The 20,430-nt window shown below is 39.2% G+C and overlaps 1 protein-coding gene across 1 annotated transcript in view; it reads left to right on the top strand.

Moving 5' to 3' along the window:
• Positions 1-20,430, top strand: part of LOC122805310 (rac GTPase-activating protein 1-like) — a 748,681-nt gene that overhangs the window by 92,231 nt on the left and 636,020 nt on the right. Inside the window, exon 3 of the mRNA XM_044075398.1 lies at positions 3,167-3,360. Coding sequence (XP_043931333.1) covers positions 3,167-3,360 — 194 coding nt within the window. The remainder of the gene's footprint in view (positions 1-3,166; positions 3,361-20,430) is intronic.

Below are 20,430 nucleotides of genomic sequence, written 5' to 3'. Positions count from 1 at the left end.
TCAACATCCTGCAACTTCCTACCTGCAAGCAACCACAGAGCTTTTACTGAAACTAGGGCTGCTTGTTTCCCCAGAATGACAGCTCTCCCTAATTAAGTCTAATGGTATACAATCTACCAGTATCTGGACTACCTGAAATAAATTAAATTATGGCCGGTAAATTGAAAGTACACTTTGTTTAATTAAACTATATTTCTAAGCCCACTTACTATATTTTTTCAGTAACATCCCAATATCCATTTCCAGGTCACTTTACAAGACACTGGCAGTGGTAGACTTGGCATCCTTCAAACCCCACAGGCCCACGCTAATACATTGTCCATTCAATGTAAATATCCATCCACTGTAAATGGCAAGAAGCTATGTCTTAAAAAATCTACTTCTGGCATGCATACCCAAGTATTAGGTTTTGAAACAAACAAACATATTCTCCACTGTCTGTAAGTCTCTGTCTTTAATAATCATCTACTGTTGCAGCACTCCCAACACATAAGCACACACATACACACTAAAATCCCCAACATTTAAAAAATGACATTGTGCCCACTTGATTTGCCAGTATTGATGATCCGCCAAAGCTATGCTTACTGTTGTCCAATCTACCACTGCTTAGAACCCACCAATGAAAAAACAGTACTAGGTGCTTTTTTGTTTGTCTGAAAAAACAATACAACTTTATATGCTACAGTCCCACATAGTCACTCCACTATTGACCCATTAACCCTAGGCTGCTGTCTCATTTTACTCCCTGGAACTGCATTACCTTGGATGACTACTTTTATTTCCTAAGCAAAAGACACAAATTGGAAGATGAAGCAAAAATCCAGACATTCTTTGAAAATCCATACAGTTAAGAGGTATGAGTTTATGTTCAATACAACACTCTCCATGTCAGGAAAGCCGCAATTTAATGAAAGTGTACTATTAATGTATGATATATTTGTGAGCTAACTTGTTTGTGTTCAGTAGGTAGACTGATCATTGTTAGCCTCTTTGTGCATGCGTCTCTCTCAGTCATGCACACACATGCACACATACACACACACACTCTTCTTCTGCTTTCACGCACACAATTCTGCTTTCATGCATGCACTCACTCACTCCATACTTACCTATTAAGACAGGTAATTGCTGTCCCTTTCAAAGGCAACAGCAGCAAATCCATACATGAGTCCCTCTTTAGCGAGAACACACACGCATGCACACACACACACTAATTGTTCGGCGCAAAATAATGGCGTAAACACACTGACCCTTTTTTGGCTCAAAAACAAAACTAGAAGGGTGCTTTGGCGCATGCGCACACCATTAGCATTACAGGTCACGGGAGCGAAAAACACAAAACAAAAAAAGTGTTTTGGGGCATGCGTACATTGATGTTGCAGTTAGAGGTTGAGGGCCGCATGGAAGAGCTCTGAGGGCCGCATGCGGCCCGCGGGCCGCAGGTTGGACGTGTCTACCTTACAGAGTAAAAAATCTTACTATCCATAGTTGCTCTTGGGAGTGTATTTTGGCCATCCAAGGAGAGCAGAGATTTTTGTGAAGTCTTGCCCTAATCTTGTCCGGTAATCCAAGTGAGTGATGTCCGTCTGCCACAGACATTTGCTCCACTTCGCATTTAACATAGTTATGATGCATTTTCATCCAAATTGGACTTTTACGTGTGTGTGTGTGAGTGTATATATATATATATATATATATATATATAGATATATATATATATAAAATGTAAAATCCATTTTACTTCACATTGTATTCTGTGTTGATGCTATTGTTTAATGATAAGGCCAGACCTTCTGACATTGAGGTGGATAGTCTGGATTGTATTGCTGCTTTAAGTTGAACAATTTACCTCTCTGGGCTGTCCAGCTGTTATGATATGCTGGACCAAGGTGCCTGTGGTGATATTTAAAAATAAGGATTTGAGCTTCCATGCTATGGACTTCTTTGGCTGCATTTTTTTCCATAGACCTTTAGATGTAATCCACAAAATTGCCATTGAGTGGATTTCTTACTGAGAAGTATTGACTTGTTTAACTGTATGCTGGATTTGAATCTGGTTTTGAGCTGAGGATTGTCATTTCTGCTAGGATATGACTTAGGAAGATAATTTTTTGTTTAGAATCTTGGACTGTCAAGAGGAGTTTAATAGACCTTCAGGGAGTTCAAGATTTACAATAGTTTGTCATGAGTGCAGTTCTGCTTTTCAGCAAGGTATTGGACTTAATAGCATTATTAACGACTTTGTTTTATATAAATAACATTTAACATAATTTTTTTTTTTTTTTATATTTCCTGGTTCATTTTATAAAATGCATGAGTAAGTGTAGTTTGTGTTTCAGTAGTGTTTAAACAAGTCTGTGGTGTTGTACCTTGATTTCTTCATTTTGTTATTCAGTACTATTACACAGTGACTTTGCAGAGATGTTTTTGTTTAGTATACTATTTTATTTTACTTGGTTCTAGAAAGGTTTGATTCCTGGCAGGTGGTCCTTCTGTGTATACTCCACATACTTTCCTATGGTCTGTGTGGATTTTTGTCACCCGCTGTCTTCCTTCCACATCCCAAAGACATACCAGTTGATGAATCAGTTCTCCCTTGAGTTGCCAGCAGATATGTGTGCAGAATACATCCATTGATAGACTGCATTCCTTTCCAGAAAGGTTACTTGTTTGTGCTTGTTATTTGCACTGGCTACCCTGCCCATCCTGAGCAGAATAAATGGAGTATTGAAAAATTAATGTAATAGAATTATTCATTTTATCAGGTTTTAAATGTTGTTTTACACATGATTTGCTAGTGATGCAATGTACTTTACTTCAAATATAAACGTAATATTCTGTTTGAATTTATTTAAATTATTTTTAAATTTTAAGTAGATTTGATCTAATGTGAAATGCCTGTTAAGTATGGATAACTCTCTGTGTTTCTATAACTGTGAGAGTATACCTGTTTTGACTTTCTTATAAAGTAATAAATATGAGGTAGCACCGCACCTTGCAATATGATTTCTCACTTCCTTTCACTGCACAAATGGAGGGTACAGCTCCCTGTGGCATCAGAACGGCTTGTAGAAAAAGTAGCAAAACTTTATCATAGAAATGTTAGTCTGACAAAGTGGTGCCCAACACCAGCACAATGTAAATAATTCTGTTTGTTGTTTAGAGTACATGCAAATATTCAAACAGTTTGAAGAGTGCCGAAGACGATGGCAACAAGAGTTGAGCAAAACCAAGGAGCTGCTTCTGAAATCAGAAGTTAGCCGCTCTGCCATGGAGGTGAAACTGAAGCATGCCAGGAATCAAGTAGATGTTGAAATGAGGAAGAGGCATAAAGCGGAGGCAGAGTGCGAAAAGCTTGTAAGTATCACCCAGTCCAAATAGTTAAATTGAGATCAGATGTTTTACTTGACATTGTGCATTTTCATTGTATGTAGTAAAATACATATGTTGGTAAGACTGATGGCGCTTTTTTTAAGATGATTCCCCATATAATGCCAATGCAGACTTCTGATCACCTTAAAAGCTTATTTTGAGTGTATGATGATTGGCCATTAATGGTTTGAAGAATGTTTTGCATATTTTGTCAGATTTTAATACCTGTATTTATCTAACTGCTGCGTACTTACAGAAAAATTATGACATTTTCTGAATTCTTTCATTGTTGTACGTTGGTGGTTAAAAAATGATGCCTTAAGTTTTTGAAAGATATATGTACAATGCAGCTTGGGAATTTTTACATCTGATGAACTGAAGGTGTTTTTAGCAAGGTAACAATTACTAGAGAAGGAGTTATCAATCTGTCAAATATTTCACCAGTTTGGCTTCAGTGGCAGCATTTTTTATTATTAGATATGATAAACCTATATATCACTATAGTAGCAACTAAAAATACTAGTGCACCTCCAAAAATATTATTTATCATGCTAGTAATGGCATTAAAATAATAGAGCTGAACTGAGCTCACTTTTTAGAAATATTCTGATGCATTCCTTGGTTATATGATGTGCAATCCGTGGATATAGTTCTTGTGTATAGCCATTTACAAGTACGCACACGTTTACATCCTGGAAACCCTCACTGTAAAGCATCTTCTTGTAAAGAGATGGCAATATACAATGAAAATATTTTAAAAAGGTAAAGCATACCAATTCTAAACATTGACCTATAAGCTTGAAGAATAAAAAGTACTCCATTTGTGAATAAATCTGGATGACCTATGGTCTGCCATGATTGCTTCAGCAACTGAGTGAAGTATTATTCCAAGTGTTCATGTAGAGGCAGGTAAAGGAAAACTATTGCACCAAAATTGTAAACCTGGAAGGAGACTTCATAGCATGAACAAATTCTGAATGACAAGCTATGCTGATTTGGTAAGTCATGTTTGTTTTAAGTACATATGCAGGGGAATATGTTGAAGTATGAGGTTATTTTCATTGCCATAATTTAGTAAAAGTGTTGGGTCAAAAAGGGCATGAAATATTACATTTAAGGTGTGTATTCAGATTACATAATCCTAGAGTATAGAATTAAAACTCTCCACATGGCTCCATTAATTCTATTATTCTAGAATATTGGCATATTTTCATGTAGAACAGAACATGTTACATAAAGTCCTTCAAAAGTCAATAGTCCTTATAGGGGGGTTTGCTTATTTAAGAGACTGGTGATTTCCTGTTTTGCTGTTGAAGTACAGGTATTTAGCTATTTGAGTTATTATTTTGCAGTTTGCTTACCTTGTATGTGACCCTTTTCAGTAACAACCTGGTTATAAAGCATTACAGAGTTTTATGTATGCAGAACAAATCAAACAAACATAAAGGTACAAAGCACATGTAATGGATTAATATAGAGTAAGCTCATATACAGCAGGGATTGTACATGTTTTACATTTAGGCTGAGAGTTTTGATATTCAAAAACAATGGTCATATGGTCTTGATCATATGAAATTCAATGTTTTGTTATTTTGAGATTTCTATGCACATTATATATAGAGAAAGGATTCAAATATATTTTTTATATATATATATATATATATATATATATATATATGTATGTGTATATACACACACACACATGCGCGCGCACACACACACACACACACACACACATATATATATATATATATATATATATATATATATATATATATATATATATATACTTTGATCCATTGAAATTACACTTTAGAGAAACTTAGTTTTGCGAGTCCAGTTTCGCCAAAGTGCATTCCTCCGGAAATGCACTTTCGCAAAACTACAATTCAGAGAAAAAATGTATTTTTATTTTATTTTTTATTTTACATTTGTTGACCGGGCTAGTCCAGCTGGATACATATCCCTTTTCAGTAGAGGCCCGGGGAGAAAAGCTCCCAAACATTAAAATAGTTAAACACTACAATTAGATAGAAGTATACATTTTGATAAGTTACAACCCGAATAAACATTATTTACATACTTAAAAAGACAAAGCATGGGATTAAATAGGTCAGAAAACGAGGAAATGTTTTGTTTGTAGATAGTATGAGAGAGAGAAGAAGCAGTACAATGTTATGGCTATGGGTAATTAATCTGGAGTTGGACAAGGGCATAACCAGTGGGACTTGATATATTCTTTAAGGTTATTTTTGAATGGTGTGAGTGTCGTCATGAGTCTAAGGTTGTTTGGAAGGGAATTCCATTGCTTTCCAATTGAGTTAGCATAAAGAGCATCCCCACCTTTGTTGTTAGATTTGATGGTTAGCACTTGAATACTATTTGATGATCAAGGAACTAAGATTGTTGTATGGGGTCAAGATTTTGGACAGTGAGGAGTTTTGGCAGGTTGATGAATTATTTTGAAGGCTTCCGTAAGTTGATTAAATTTAAGAAGATTGGGCAGTTCTAACCAGCCGAGATTTCTGAGGTTGTGGCAGTGGTGGGCAAAAAAGGTGTACCTGTTATGAATCTGGCTATGTGGTGGTAGGTGGTAGAAAGGTTGTAGATCTCACGTTTATTCAGGAAGGAAAGTACTGGGGAGGCATATAGTAATGTGGAAAGAAGATGCGTTTGGGCAATGGTTAATTTTGCATGAGGAGTAAGAAAGTTCCTGATTCTGTACATTGAACCTAGTTTCTTGTTAACAGATTTAATGGTTAGGGAAATGTGGAGATCGAATTTAAGCTTGTGGTCAATAGTAACGCCTAGTAGTTTGGTGTGTAAGACTATGATGGTTCCATTAGAGGATTCCACAAAAAAGGAGCTATGGTTAGTCGGTTGCGACATTTGGGATGAGGAGGTAGAAGACGAGGGGAAGAATAATAGTAATTTGGTTTTAGTTGGGTTGAGAATAAGTTTCAGGTTAGAGAACCATTTTTCCACTCTGGCGAAACATTGTTGGGTGGCTGCTTGAAGCTTCAAGAGAGAAGTATCAGAGCAGATCAGGGTAGAGTCATCTGCATATTGGATGCAGGTGGCATTGGGGATGATGGCGTAGAGATCATTTATAAAAACAGAAAAAAGAAGGGGACCCAGTATGGAGCCTTGAGGGACACCTATGTTGTTAGGGAGTAGTTGAGATAAACTATTTTGCCATTTGACTGCTTGTTGCCGGCCGGAGAGGTAATCCTTAAACCAGTTTAGGCCTAAGTTGTCCAGATGAAGGGTTTTGAGGGTGGAGAGTAATAGCTGGTGGTTGACCATGCCAAATGCTTTTGATAGATCAAGAAAGAGAGCAGAGGATATAAGCTTTTTGTTTCGGTTGCTATTTACTGAGTCGACAAAGGAGAGAAGAGCAGTGGTAGTACTATGATGGGGGTGAAAGCCATGCTGGGTACTAGACAGAAGATTATTGCTGGTAAGGTAGTGAAGAAGTTGTTTGTGAATGCACCTTTCGAGAATTTTTGCTATAGGAGATAGTATAGCGATAGGCCTATAATTAGATGTTTCGGTGGAAGGGCCTCCTTTGTGTAATGGGATGATATATGAGGTTTTCCAAATGGGGGGGATGGTGGCTTCTGTTATGGATCTATTGATCAAGATTGATATAGGATAGGCAATGACATCAGAGGCTAGTTGGAGGTATTCAGCTGGGAGACTATCGGCAGCAAGAGTGGACGGTTTTAGTTTTTTTATTAGGGAGCGAATGTAGGAGGTGGATACAGTTTGGAGGGTAAAGGAGCAAGGGGATGAGCAAGGGGATGAGCCTTGGGGAGTAGTTAAATTTGTTGAGGAAGTGGATAGCTGGTTGGCTAGGGTTTGGATGGTCTCTGTAAAGAAGATGTTGAAGGCGTTGGCTATTTCGTCTGGTTTTTTACTTATGAGTTTATGGGGTGTAGGGGTAGAAGATTTACCAGGATAGAGAAGGTTGTTAAATCCGGCCCAAAACTTTTTTGGATTCGATTTATGTTTATCCTGAAGGTGACAGTAATACTGTTTTTTATCTCTAGTGATGTCGGATTTTGTGGAGTTTCTAAGTTGCTGAAATTTGATACGGTCTAGGGGAGTTTTCGTAGCTCTCCATTTATTCCAGGCTAGGTCGCGGAGTTTGATTTTTGTTTTGGTTTCTTTTGTTAGCCAGGGAGCTATACGGTCTTTGGTTCTAACAAGACGATTTGGGGCATGGGAGTTTAGAATATTTAGGAAAGTGTCATTGAAGTAGGACACACTCTCAGCTAGGGGAAGAGAGGTAAGGGAGTGCCAGCTACATGATTTTAGTTCCACAAGGAATAATTCTAGGTTGAATTTTTTCTTGTTTCTAATAAGTTTATAAAGGGGTGGGAGTGAAGAGCAGAATTTGTGTTTAATAATATAGGTGACAAGGTGATCGCTAAGGCTGTTTGGGAGGGTACCAAAGGTGTAATAATTAGCATCTTTATTAGTGAGAATCCAGTCAATCGTGCTCTCCTTTTGGTGAGCATTACCAAGTCTGGTAGGAGTTTTGATATTTTGGGAGAAGCCATAAAGGTTGATTGGGTGAGGATTAGGCTTTGTGGAGCAGTGGGACCAGTCAATGTTGAAATCACCTAGTATAATGGTTTCTTGGGGATAGTGATTGGATAGCCAACTTAAAGTTTGTTCAAGGTTTTCAAGGTTTTTCCCTGGTGGGATATAGATCACTACAAGATTAATAGACTTTTGGGAGTTTAGACAAATCTTTAATGTAATGAGTTCTAGATTGGAGACCTGGGGGGGGTGCAAAGTATTTCTAATTATGTTAAGTCTGTTTTTAAACATTACAGCTATTCCCCCACCCTTTTTGGCTATTCTATCATTCCTTAGGATATTATAGCCAGGAGGAAGAATCTCTTCATCCTTTGTGGCAGGTTTGAGCCATGTTTCTGAAAGACACATAATGTCTGGGGAATGTGTGGCTATCAGAGCATGTAGACTGGCTACTTTGTTTATACTTCTTAGGTTGAGGTGAAGAATGAGAAGGGAGGTATTAGGAATATGGGGTAATGTAGAAGTAGTAGGGTCCTGGTATGAGGCAGGGCCTGGATTAGGGTGGATGTCCCCATGTTGAGTGATACATTGTTTTAGGTGGTCTAGGAATTTTTGAAGTTTACATAGGATTTTGAGGTTAGGTTTATTAAAGGTTGCTCTAGGGTAGTAGAGGGTTAGTTGCATATTATTGAAGGTTGGAGCTTTTTCTGGGTGGAGAGAGGAAACTATAAGGTTAGACAGAGGGAATGTATATATGGAAGTATGGGCCTTAGGAAGAGAAATACCTGTTAACGTCTGGTGTTCATAGCGTGATAAAAGGTAAGGAGTTAGAAGAAATAGTGAAAGCAAAGGGATGATGAGCTGCATGGTTTTTCCCATGATAGAGAGTAAGTGGAATTTGATAGGGAGGGAGGATTGGGAGGGCTTATTGAGTTTGGAGGGAGTAGCTAATTAATATGTAGGAGGGAGTTAGTTAATCAGGGATTGGTCGTGAGTGGAGGAGAGGAGGGTGGGAAGGGCTTAATCTTTGTATAAATTTAGAGGTAGTGGGGGCGGGTGGGATATGGGGGCAGGGTGGGGAGCGGAGCGAGCCCGAGCGCAGCGAGGGCGAAGCGGAGCGGGGAAATACCCGCCTGGAGGTTGCAGGGCCTTAAAGGCAGATTGGTATAGTATAGTTACTTGTAAAATATTGTACCCTTACAATTTAAAGAGCCTGAAGGTTACAAAAGGTAACCTGACTACAGCGCTCTACTTCAGTGGGCAATAGTTTGATGCAGGTAGTAATTTTACCCTGATAGTTCAGATTTCAGTAGGAGCTGATGCTGGATATTAGGATGTGCATTCGCACAGTAGCAGGATAGTACAGAGTCGACGCCAAGATCCTGGGAGCCACGCGATGTAAGCTTGGAGGGGAGGGGGTACCTAGGATGAGATAGACAAGATAATCACTGTTTAAGGCACAATAGTATTACACATTCTTGAGGTGAGGCAAAGAAAGCAATTTATGGGTGTCTACAGTAGTACAAAGTAGTGAAAGTGAAGGAAGACAATTAACAGTGCTACGAACTAGGCAAATTACACTTACTAGCAGAATAAAGTGAATAAGACAGGCAATTACAGTGATGTTAGCAGTCTGGTTTCAGTATTAAAACAGATATGCTAGCTACTGCCACAGGTAATGCTAGGTAGGTCTCTTGAACAAGTATGATACAGCCACTATTAAAATCTAGAGCAGTGTCTAGGCTGAGGTTAGCTCGCCACTCAGTCATACACAGGAAAGGCAATCTTTTTTAGATCAGTAAAAGGGAGACGAAGCAACCACCTAATCAAACATTATGAGTCAACATAGATATTTTTACAGTATACAAACATTGGATATGACTAGGTTGCAGTTACTCAGTACACGGACATACACAGCAAAAATAACAGACCTTAGAACAGATTATAAACCAAAGGAGCGGTAGTGAAATACAGTTAGTTTTGAGCATTTCTGTGTAAATTATCGTACATTGCAGGTTAACGATAATTGTGCCAGTAACACAATCTGTAGTCTAGGCTGAACAGATTCAACAAGTCAATTATATACACTGGAACGCTAGTAAAAAACAGTTGCGTTTGAGCGGTTATGTAGAGAATTGTGCCAGTAACACAATCTGTAGTCTAGGCTGAACAGATTCAACACGTCAATTGTATACACTGGAACGCTAGTAAAAAACAGTTGCGTTTGAGCGTTTTTGTAGAAATTATCGTATATACATAAATTATAATTATGCCAGTAACACAATGCTATCGACTAGACTGCACAGTTTCAACAAGTCAATGTTTACCTTAGGTCAAGGAGATACCCAGGCAGAAGGACCGAGCGATGCAACCAGATGATGTAGATAGAGCAAAAATGGCAGAATCTGGCGGGGAATATGAAAACTCCCTGACGTCAGAGGAAATACCCGCCTGGAGGTTGCAGGGCCTTAAAGGCAGATTGGTATAGTATAGTTACTTGTAAAATATTGTACCCTTACAATTTAAAGAGCCTGAAGGTTACAAAAGGTAACCTGACTACAGCGCTCTACTTCAGTGGGTAATAGTTTGATGCAGGTAGTAATTTTACCCTGATAGTTGCAGATTTCAGTAGGAGCTGATGCTGGATATTAGGGTGTGCATTCGCACAGTAGCAGGATAGTACAGAGTCGACGCCAAGATCCTGGGAGCCACGCGATGTAAGCTTGGAGGGGAGGGGGTACCCTGATAGTTCAGATTTCAGTAGGAGCTGATGCTGGATATTAGGATGTGCATTCGCACAGTAGCAGGATAGTACAGAGTCGACGCCAAGATCCTGGGAGCCACGCGATGTAAGCTTGGAGGGGAGGGGGTACCTAGGATGAGATAGACAAGATAATCACTGTTTAAGGCACAATAGTATTACACATTTTTGAGGTGAGGCAAAGAAAGCAATTTATGGGTGTCTACAGTAGTACAAAGTAGTGAAAGTGAAGGAAGACAATTAACAGTGCTACGAACTAGGCAAATTACACTTACTAGCAGAATAAAGTGAATAAGACAGGCAATTACAGTGATGTTAGCAGTCTGGTTTCAGTATTAAAACAGATATGCTAGCTACTGCCACAGGTAATGCTAGGTAGGTCTCTTGAACAAGTATGATACAGCCACTATTAAAATCTAGAGCAGTGTCTAGGCTGAGGTTAGCTCGCCACTCAGTCATACACAGGAAAGGCAATCTTTTTTAGATCAGTAAAAGGGAGACGAAGCAACCACCTAATCAAACATTATGAGTCAACATAGATATTTTTACAGTATACAAACATTGGATATGACTAGGTTGCAGTTACTCAGTACACGGACATACACAGCAAAAATAACAGACCTTAGAACAGATTATAAACCAAAGGAGCGGTAGTGAAATACAGTTAGTTTTGAGCATTTCTGTGTAAATTATCGTACATTGCAGGTTAACGATAATTGTGCCAGTAACACAATCTGTAGTCTAGGCTGAACAGATTCAACACGTCAATTGTATACACTGGAACGCTAGTAAAAAACAGTTGCTTTGAGCGGTTATGTAGATAATTGTGCCAGTAACACAATCTGTAGTCTAGGCTGAACAGATTCAACACGTCAATTGTATACACTGGAACGCTAGTAAAAAACAGTTGCGTTTGAGCCGTTTTTGTAGAATTTATCGTATATACATAAATTATAATTATGCCAGTAACACAATGCTATCGACTAGACTGCACAGTTTCAACAAGTCAATGTTTACCTTAGGTCAAGGAGATACCCAGGCAGAAGGACCGAGCGATGCAACCAGATGATGTAGATAGAGCAAAAATGGCAGAATCTGGCGGGGAATATGAAAACTCCCTGACGTCAGAGGAAATACCCGCCTGGAGGTTGCAGGGCCTTAAAGGCAGATTGGTATGGTATAGTATAGTTACTTGTAAAATATTGTACCCTTACAATTTAAAGAGCCTGAAGGTTACAAAAGGTAACCTGACTACAGCTCTACTTCAGTGGGTAATAGTTTGATGCAGGTAGTAATTTTACCCTGATAGTTGCAGATTTCAGTAGGAGCTGATGCTGGATATTAGGGTGTGCATTCGCACAGTAGCAGGATAGTACAGAGTCGACGCCAAGATCCTGGGAGCCACGCGATGTAAGCTTGGAGGGGAGGGGGTACCCTGATAGTTCAGATTTCAGTAGGAGCTGATGCTGGATATTAGGATGTGCATTCACAGTAGCAGGATAGTACAGAGTCGACGCCAAGATCCTGGGAGCCACGCGATGTAAGCTTGGAGGGGAGGGGGTACCTAGGATGAGATAGACAAGATAATCACTGTTTAAGGCACAATAGTATTACACATTTTTGAGGTGAGGCAAAGAAAGCAATTTATGGGTGTCTACAGTAGTACAAAGTAGTGAAAGTGAAGGAAGACAATTAACAGTGCTATGAACTAGGCAAATTACACTTACTAGCAGAATAAAGTGAATAAGACAGGCAATTACAGTGATGTTAGCAGTCTGGTTTCAGTATTAAAACAGATATACTAGCTACTGCCACAGGTAATGCTAGGTAGGTCTCTTGAACAAGTATGATACAGCCACTATTAAAATCTAGAGCAGTGTCTAGGCTGAGGTTAGCTCGCCACTCAGTCATACACAGGAAAGGCAATCTTTTTTAGATCAGTAAAAGGGAGACGAAGCAACCACCTAATCAAACATTATGAGTCAACATAGATATTTTTACAGTATACAAACATTGGATATGACTAGGTTGCAGTTACTCAGTACACGGACATACACAGCAAAAATAACAGACCTTAGAACAGATTATAAACCAAAGGAGCGGTAGTGCAATACAGTTAGTTTTGAGCTGCTTCTGTGTAAATTATCGTACATTGCAGGTTAACGATAATTGTGCCAGTAACACAATCTGTAGTCTAGGCTGAACAGATTCAACAAGTCAATTATATACACTGGAACGCTAGTAAAAAACAGTTGCGTTTGAGCGGTTATGTAGAGAATTGTGCCAGTAACACAATCTGTAGTCTAGGCTGAACAGATTCAACAAGTCAGTTGTATACACTGGAACGCTAGTAAAAAACAGTTGCGTTTGAGCGGTTATGTAGAGAATTGTGCCAGTAACACAATCTGTAGTCTAGGCTGAACAGATTCAACAAGTCAATTGTATACACTGGAACGCTAGTAAAAAACAGTTGCTTTGAGCGTTTGTAGAATTTATCGTATATACATTAATTATAATTGTGCCAGTAACACAATGCTATCGACTAGACTGCACAGTTTCAACAAGTCAATGTTTACCTTAGGTCAAGGAGATACCCAGGCAGAAGGACCGAGCGATGCAACCAGATGATGTAGTTAGAACAAAATGGCGGAATCTGGCGGGAATATGAAAACTCCCTGACGTCAGAGGAAATACCCGCCTGAGGTTGCAGGGCCTTAAAGGCAGATTGGTATAGTATAGTTACTTGTAAAATATTGTACCCTTACAATTTAAAGAGCCTGAAGGTTACAAAGGTAACCTGACTACAGCGCCTACTTCAGTGGGCAATAGTTTGATGCAGGTAGTAATTTTACCCTGATAGTTCAGATTTCAGTAGGAGCTGATGCTGGATATTAGGATGTGCATTCGCACAGTAGCAGGATAGTACAGAGTCGATGCCAAGATCCTGGGAGCCACGATGTAAGCTTGGAGGGGAGGGGGTACCCTGATAGTTCAGATTTCAGTAGGAGCTGATGCTGGATATTAGGATGTGCATTCGCACAGTAGCAGGATAGTACAGAGTCGACGCCAAGATCCTGGGAGCCACGATGTAAGCTTGGAGAGGGGTACCTAGGATGAGATAGACAAGATAATCACTGTTTAAGGCACAATAGTATTACACATTTTTGAGGTGAGGCAAAGAAAGCAATTTATGGGTGTCTACAGTAGTACAAAGTAGTGAAAGTGAAGGAAGACAATTAACAGTGCTACGAACTAGGCAAATTACACTTACTAGCAGAATAAAGTGAATAAGACAGGCAATTACAGTGATGTTAGCAGTCTGGTTTCAGTATTAAAACAGATATGCTAGCTACTGCCACAGGTAATGCTAGGTAGGTCTCTTGAACAAGTATGATACAGCCACTATTAAAATCTAGAGCAGTGTCTAGGCTGAGGTTAGCTCGCCACTCAGTCATACACAGGAAAGGCAATCTTTTTTAGATCAGTAAAAGGGAGACGAAGCAACCACCTAATCAAACATTATGAGTCAACATAGATATTTTTACAGTATACAAACATTGGATATGACTAGGTTGCAGTTACTCAGTACACGGACATACACAGCAAAAATAACAGACCTTAGAACAGATTATAAACCAAAGGAGCGGTAGTGAAATACAGTTAGTTTTGAGCTGCTTTCTGTGTAAATTATCGTACATTGCAGGTTAACGATAATTGTGCCAGTAACACAATCTGTAGTCTAGGCTGAACAGATTCAACAAGTCAATTATATACACTGGAACGCTAGTAAAAACAGTTGCGCTTTGAGCGGTTATGTAGAGAATTGTGCCAGTAACACAATCTGTAGTCTAGGCTGAACAGATTCAACAAGTCAGTTGTATACACTGGAACGCTAGTAAAAAACAGTTGCGTTTGAGCGGTTATGTAGAGAATTGTGCCAGTAACACAATCTGTAGTCTAGGCTGAACAGATTCAACAAGTCAATTGTATACACTGGAACGCTAGTAAAAAACAGTTGCTTGAGCCGCTTTTGTAGAATTTATCGTATATACATTAATTATAATTGTGCCAGTAACACAATGCTATCGACTAGACTGCACAGTTTCAACAAGTCAATGTTTACCTTGGGTCAAGGAGATACCCAGGCAGAAGGACCGAGCGATGCAACCAGATGATGTAGTTAGAACAAAAATGGCGGAATCTGGCGGGGAATATGAAAACTCCCTGACGTCAGAGGAAATACCCGCCTGGAGGTTGCAGGGCCTTAAAGGCAGATTGGTATAGTATAGTTACTTGTAAAATATTGTACCCTTACAATTTAAAGAGCCTGAAGGTTACAAAGGTAACCTGACTACAGCGCCTACTTCAGTGGGCAATAGTTTGATGCAGGTAGTAATTTTACCCTGATAGTTCAGATTTCAGTAGGAGCTGATGCTGGATATTAGGATGTGCATTCGCACAGTAGCAGGATAGTACAGAGTCGACGCCAAGATCCTGGGAGCCACGATGTAAGCTTGGAGGGGGTACCCTGATAGTTCAGATTTCAGTAGGAGCTGATGCTGGATATTAGGATGTGCATTCGCACAGTAGCAGGATAGTACAGAGTCGACGCCAAGATCCTGGGAGCCACGCGATGTAAGCTTGGAGGGGAGGGGGTACCTAGGATGAGATAGACAAGATAATCACTGTTTAAGGCACAATAGTATTACACATTTTTGAGGTGAGGCAAAGAAAGCAATTTATGGGTGTCTACAGTAGTACAAAGTAGTGAAAGTGAAGGAAGACAATTAACAGTGCTATGAACTAGGCAAATTACACTTACTAGCAGAATAAAGTGAATAAGACAGGCAATTACAGTGATGTTAGCAGTCTGGTTTCAGTATTAAAACAGATATGCTAGCTACTGCCACAGGTAATGCTAGGTAGGTCTCTTGAACAAGTATGATACAGCCACTATTAAAATCTAGAGCAGTGTCTAGGCTGAGGTTAGCTCGCCACTCAGTCATACACAGGAAAGGCAATCTTTTTTAGATCAGTAAAAGGGAGACGAAGCAACCACCTAATCAAACATTATGAGTCAACATAGATATTTTTACAGTATACAAACATTGGATATGACTAGGTTGCAGTTACTCAGTACACGGACATACACAGCAAAAATAACAGACCTTAGAACAGATTATAAACCAAAGGAGCGGTAGTGCAATACAGTTAGTTTTGAGCGTTTCTGTGTAAATTATCGTACATTGCAGGTTAACGATAATTGTGCCAGTAACACAATCTGTAGTCTAGGCTGAACAGATTCAACAAGTCAATTATATACACTGGAACGCTAGTAAAAAACAGTTGCGTTTGAGCGGTTATGTAGAGAATTGTGCCAGTAACACAATCTGTAGTCTAGGCTGAACAGATTCAACAAGTCAGTTGTATACACTGGAACGCTAGTAAAAAACAGTTGCGTTTGAGCGGTTATGTAGAGAATTGTGCCAGTAACACAATCTGTAGTCTAGGCTGAACAGATTCAACAAGTCAATTGTATACACTGGAACGCTAGTAAAAAACAGTTGCGTTTGAGCGTTTTTGTAGAATTTATCGTATATACATTAATTATAATTGTGCCAGTAACACAATGCTATCGACTAGACTGCACAGTTTCAACAAGTCAATGTTTACCTTAGGTCAAGGAGATACCCAGGCAGAAGGACCGAGCGATGCAACCAGATGATGTAGTTAGAACAAAAATGGCGGAATCTGGCGGGGAATATGAAAACTCCCTGACGTCAGAGGAAATACCCGCCTGGAGGTTGCAGGGCCTTAAAGGCAGATTGGTATAGTATAGTTACTTGTAAAATATTGTACCCTTACAATTTAAAGAGCCTGAAGGTTACAAAAGGTAACCTGACTACAGCGCTCTACTTCAGTGGGCAATAGTTTGATGCAGGTAGTAATTTTACCCTGATAGTTCAGATTTCAGTAGGAGCTGATGCTGGATATTAGGATGTGCATTCGCACAGTAGCAGGATAGTACAGAGTCGACGCCAAGATCCTGGGAGCCACGCGATGTAAGCTTGGAGGGGAGGGGGTACCCTGATAGTTCAGATTTCAGTAGGAGCTGATGCTGGATATTAGGATGTGCATTCGCACAGTAGCAGGATAGTACAGAGTCGACGCCAAGATCCTGGGAGCCACGCGATGTAAGCTTGGAGGAGAGGGGGTGCCCTGATAGTTGCAGATTTCAGTAGGAGCTGATGCTGGATATTAGGATGTGCATTCGCACAGTAGCAGGATAGTACAGAGTCGACGCCAAGATCCTGGGAGCCACGCGATGTAAGCTTGGAGGGGAGGGGGTACCTTAGGTCAAGGAGATACCCAGGCAGAAGGACCGAGCGATGCAACCAGATGATGTAGTTACACTAAACTGACTTATGCAGGGGGGGCAAGCCCCTCTGCACCCCCATGTAAGGGGACTGTGCTACCCACATCACCGCTACTAATATATACCAATACAGAGATCGCACTACAGTGGGGAAAAGGGAATATTCCCTTATCTCCACTGTACCATGATCTACAACAACAACCTCGGTGAACTGTATTTTCGCAGAAGTGCATTTTTGGAGAAATGCACTCTCGCGAAACTACATTAGCAAAACTAAGTTTCGCTAAAATGTAATTTCAATGGGTCAAAGTAGACCCATAGATAGATAGATAGATATAGATATATGGATTCACTTCGGAATCTTGAAATAATAAAACAAATTTCATATGATCGATGTTTCAGAATATCAAAATTCTGAAACAAATACCAAAAGAAAAATTAAAAACAACTAGTTAAATGATTATGCAGGGGGAACAGGCCCCCCTGCACCCCCACTCCCCCGCTACATAAATTTACCATCTCCAAGATCGCACTACAGCGAGGAATCTCCCGTTCTGTGCTGTATGCAGACTGCAGACCTCCATTCAGAATTTCAAAATTCTGAAACTTCGATCATATGGTCCCGACCATATGAAATTCGAGGTTTCAGCATTTCGACATTCTGAAGGAAAACTATATATATATATATATATATATATATATATATATATATATATATATATATATATAACACACACACACACACACACACACACACATTAGGAAATACAGATCAGTATGGTGCCGTATGGAAAATTCTGACTGAGATGTGGGAATAGGCTTGGAAACATAATTCTGACAGCCAGTATCCCAGAAGCAAGAGGGTCTATATTATATTCTTGATAGCCAATGTCAAATCTGACATTGTCGACACGAGAATATCGAATGCTCAATCTCGAGCGTGTAAATGGAAATCTCAGTAAGGGGAGATTTCCATTTACTGCAATGTAGTGCGTTCTCGGAGTTGGTATATTTAAGTAGCGGGGGGTATGGGGGGTGCAGGGGGGCTTGTCCCCTGCTTAAACCCTTTAGAGTACTTTTTTTTTTTTTTTTTTTTTTTAATAAGGTCAATGTTTGAAGATATGGTGTTGACCATATGTTATTCGATGTTTTCAAATGTCAATCTTATAATATAGACACGAAGCAAGAAAATCTGGTGCCCTTATAAAGATTTTCTTTAACTGCTTTTGTAAAATATATTCAAGTATCACTTTGTTTTACTTCATTTGGCAGATAATTCCAAAAAAGCAGGGTCTATTCTGAAAAATACTTTTTCACTAATTGCTTGTTTGAGTCCTGCTCTTTATAGTACTAGATATTCTCTTCTCTACCTCTGAGTGAGTAGTATTGGTCTCTTGAGTCAGTTTTCTTTTTGGAGATGGGCTTAACCTAGATGAATTTGAAATACTAGGGTACCTAGTAGAAGGGTAGCTCTGTTTGCTATAAGGAGGTAATGGAGTTTGTCCAGCAAGTCTCAGTGGGGCATGTATTTTGTCTGACAAGGAAAGCAAATTTACATATTTTTAATTCAGTTTTGTAGTTTTTGACAGTTGTGGGGTGAGTACAAGCTTAGTAGTGGTAAAGCATATTCAAGTTTGTGAAATAGGACATTTTTCACCATGGCTTTGTGCGATGCTGGTGAGGGGAGAAATATAATGTAATTTGAGTTGTTAGAGTCCGTTAGAAGTGACGTTTGTATAACATGAGAAGATAAGGAGAGTAACTTTAGGAATGAAGTTACGTTCTAGGTCCTGAAGAAGCAGGGTTTGTATTCCCAAACTTGGGCTGTGCAATTTTCTCTACATCTACCAGAAGTTTTTGTTGAGTTATTGCTTCCTATGGTTATATGATTTCATCACTGGGCAACTGCTAATATAAATGCATTAACCATTGACTTAAGCCTTGAGTTTTTATCATGTTTCATTGTGATCGTCCTGTCATCTGAACTTATTGATGACCGTCTTTCAACAAAATGATTTACTATCAACCTTAAAAACATTCAGGAAATGATTTGCTTTGTGGAGGTGGGGGGACTCTGTATGATCACTCTTCATTTTTATGTTAATAACTTTACTTGTTTGTAATGGCATTTCTCAGAACTGTAGGGCATGTCTACAGTGGTGGATTATAATAGGGACAATTTGGGCAGCCACCCAAGGCCTATCGCTTGGGGGGGGTGGTATGCCCAGTAGCCAGACTGTCTATCCAGTCTTATAAAAACTTATTTAAAGCTCTTGTTATGTTCAGCACTGCTATCTTATTTTAGTTAGCCTGTGTGCTGAATGTAATAGCTGGCATTGCAACTAGTTTGTTTAAATGTATAATTAACAAATAAAAAGTATATAAGTAACTCCTCACTATGGATATTTGTATGCACTCTGGTGACTAGCTGCATTTGTGGCTGCTCAAAATGCAGCTGTATGCTATTATAGGTGTGCAAGCTTTACTATTTACATTCTGCACATGCAGAACAACTTCAGCTGCAAGTATGTTTTGCTGTAGTGATGAGCTAACATAACCTCGTTGTTGGTTGCATCCAGATGATAAGGTTGAAGATATTTAATTTTATTTATTGTATTTAACTGCAGTAGAGACTAGAACAAAGATTCCCATGGACCTCTTTCATATGCTACCTTCTAGACCAGTGCAAGCAAGATGAGACTTGACTTTTTCAGTCTTGTCCAATTTTGCACAGCATCCAGATTTTCCTGCATATTTTTGCTTTTCCCTCATAACATTTTTATCTTTCTGGTAAATCAGTGATGATTTCAGGACATCAATAATGTTAAGCATTAAGTTTCCAGATTTCTTGTTCAGAAAATACATGTTAATGTATGCCATGTTGTTCTGTTAACTTTCTAACTGAATTAGAGTAACAAATTAAAAATAAAAGTTTTGTCTACCTGTCTTTGTGTCCGTCTGTTGAGTGGGCATTGTGCTCATACATAATTTAATTATTTGTGGTCCCAAAATGCATGTTGATGCAAAACCTGTTCTGTTACTTAATGACTACTCTAAAATAAAAAAAAAGCTGTGTGTGTGTGTGTGTGTGTGTGTGTGTGTGTGTGTGTGTGTGTGTGTGTGTGTGTGTGTGTGTGTGTGTGTGTGTGTAGACATGTGCATGTGAGAGTGTGTCATTTCTCTACATGCTTAGGTTTTTACATACCTTTATGGGAATGGACCCCATACTGAAGTCAGGGTGTAATTTAAAGTTTGTGAAATTAGTTTACCTATGGTTTTTGACATTTGGTATTAGTGCTCATCTCAGCACCCAAAACGTACCCAGAAATGCCTCTTTTTGCAGTCCTATAAAGGGGTTATATTTTATCAG

The sequence above is a fragment of the Protopterus annectens genome, chromosome 6.part1, assembly GCF_019279795.1.
Source record: "Protopterus annectens isolate FY-2018-M chromosome 6.part1, PAN1.0, whole genome shotgun sequence".
Lineage (NCBI taxonomy): Eukaryota > Metazoa > Chordata > Ceratodontiformes > Protopteridae > Protopterus > Protopterus annectens.
Note: the sequence above shows the minus strand (reverse complement) of the source record. Positions and strands in the feature narration are given on the sequence as shown.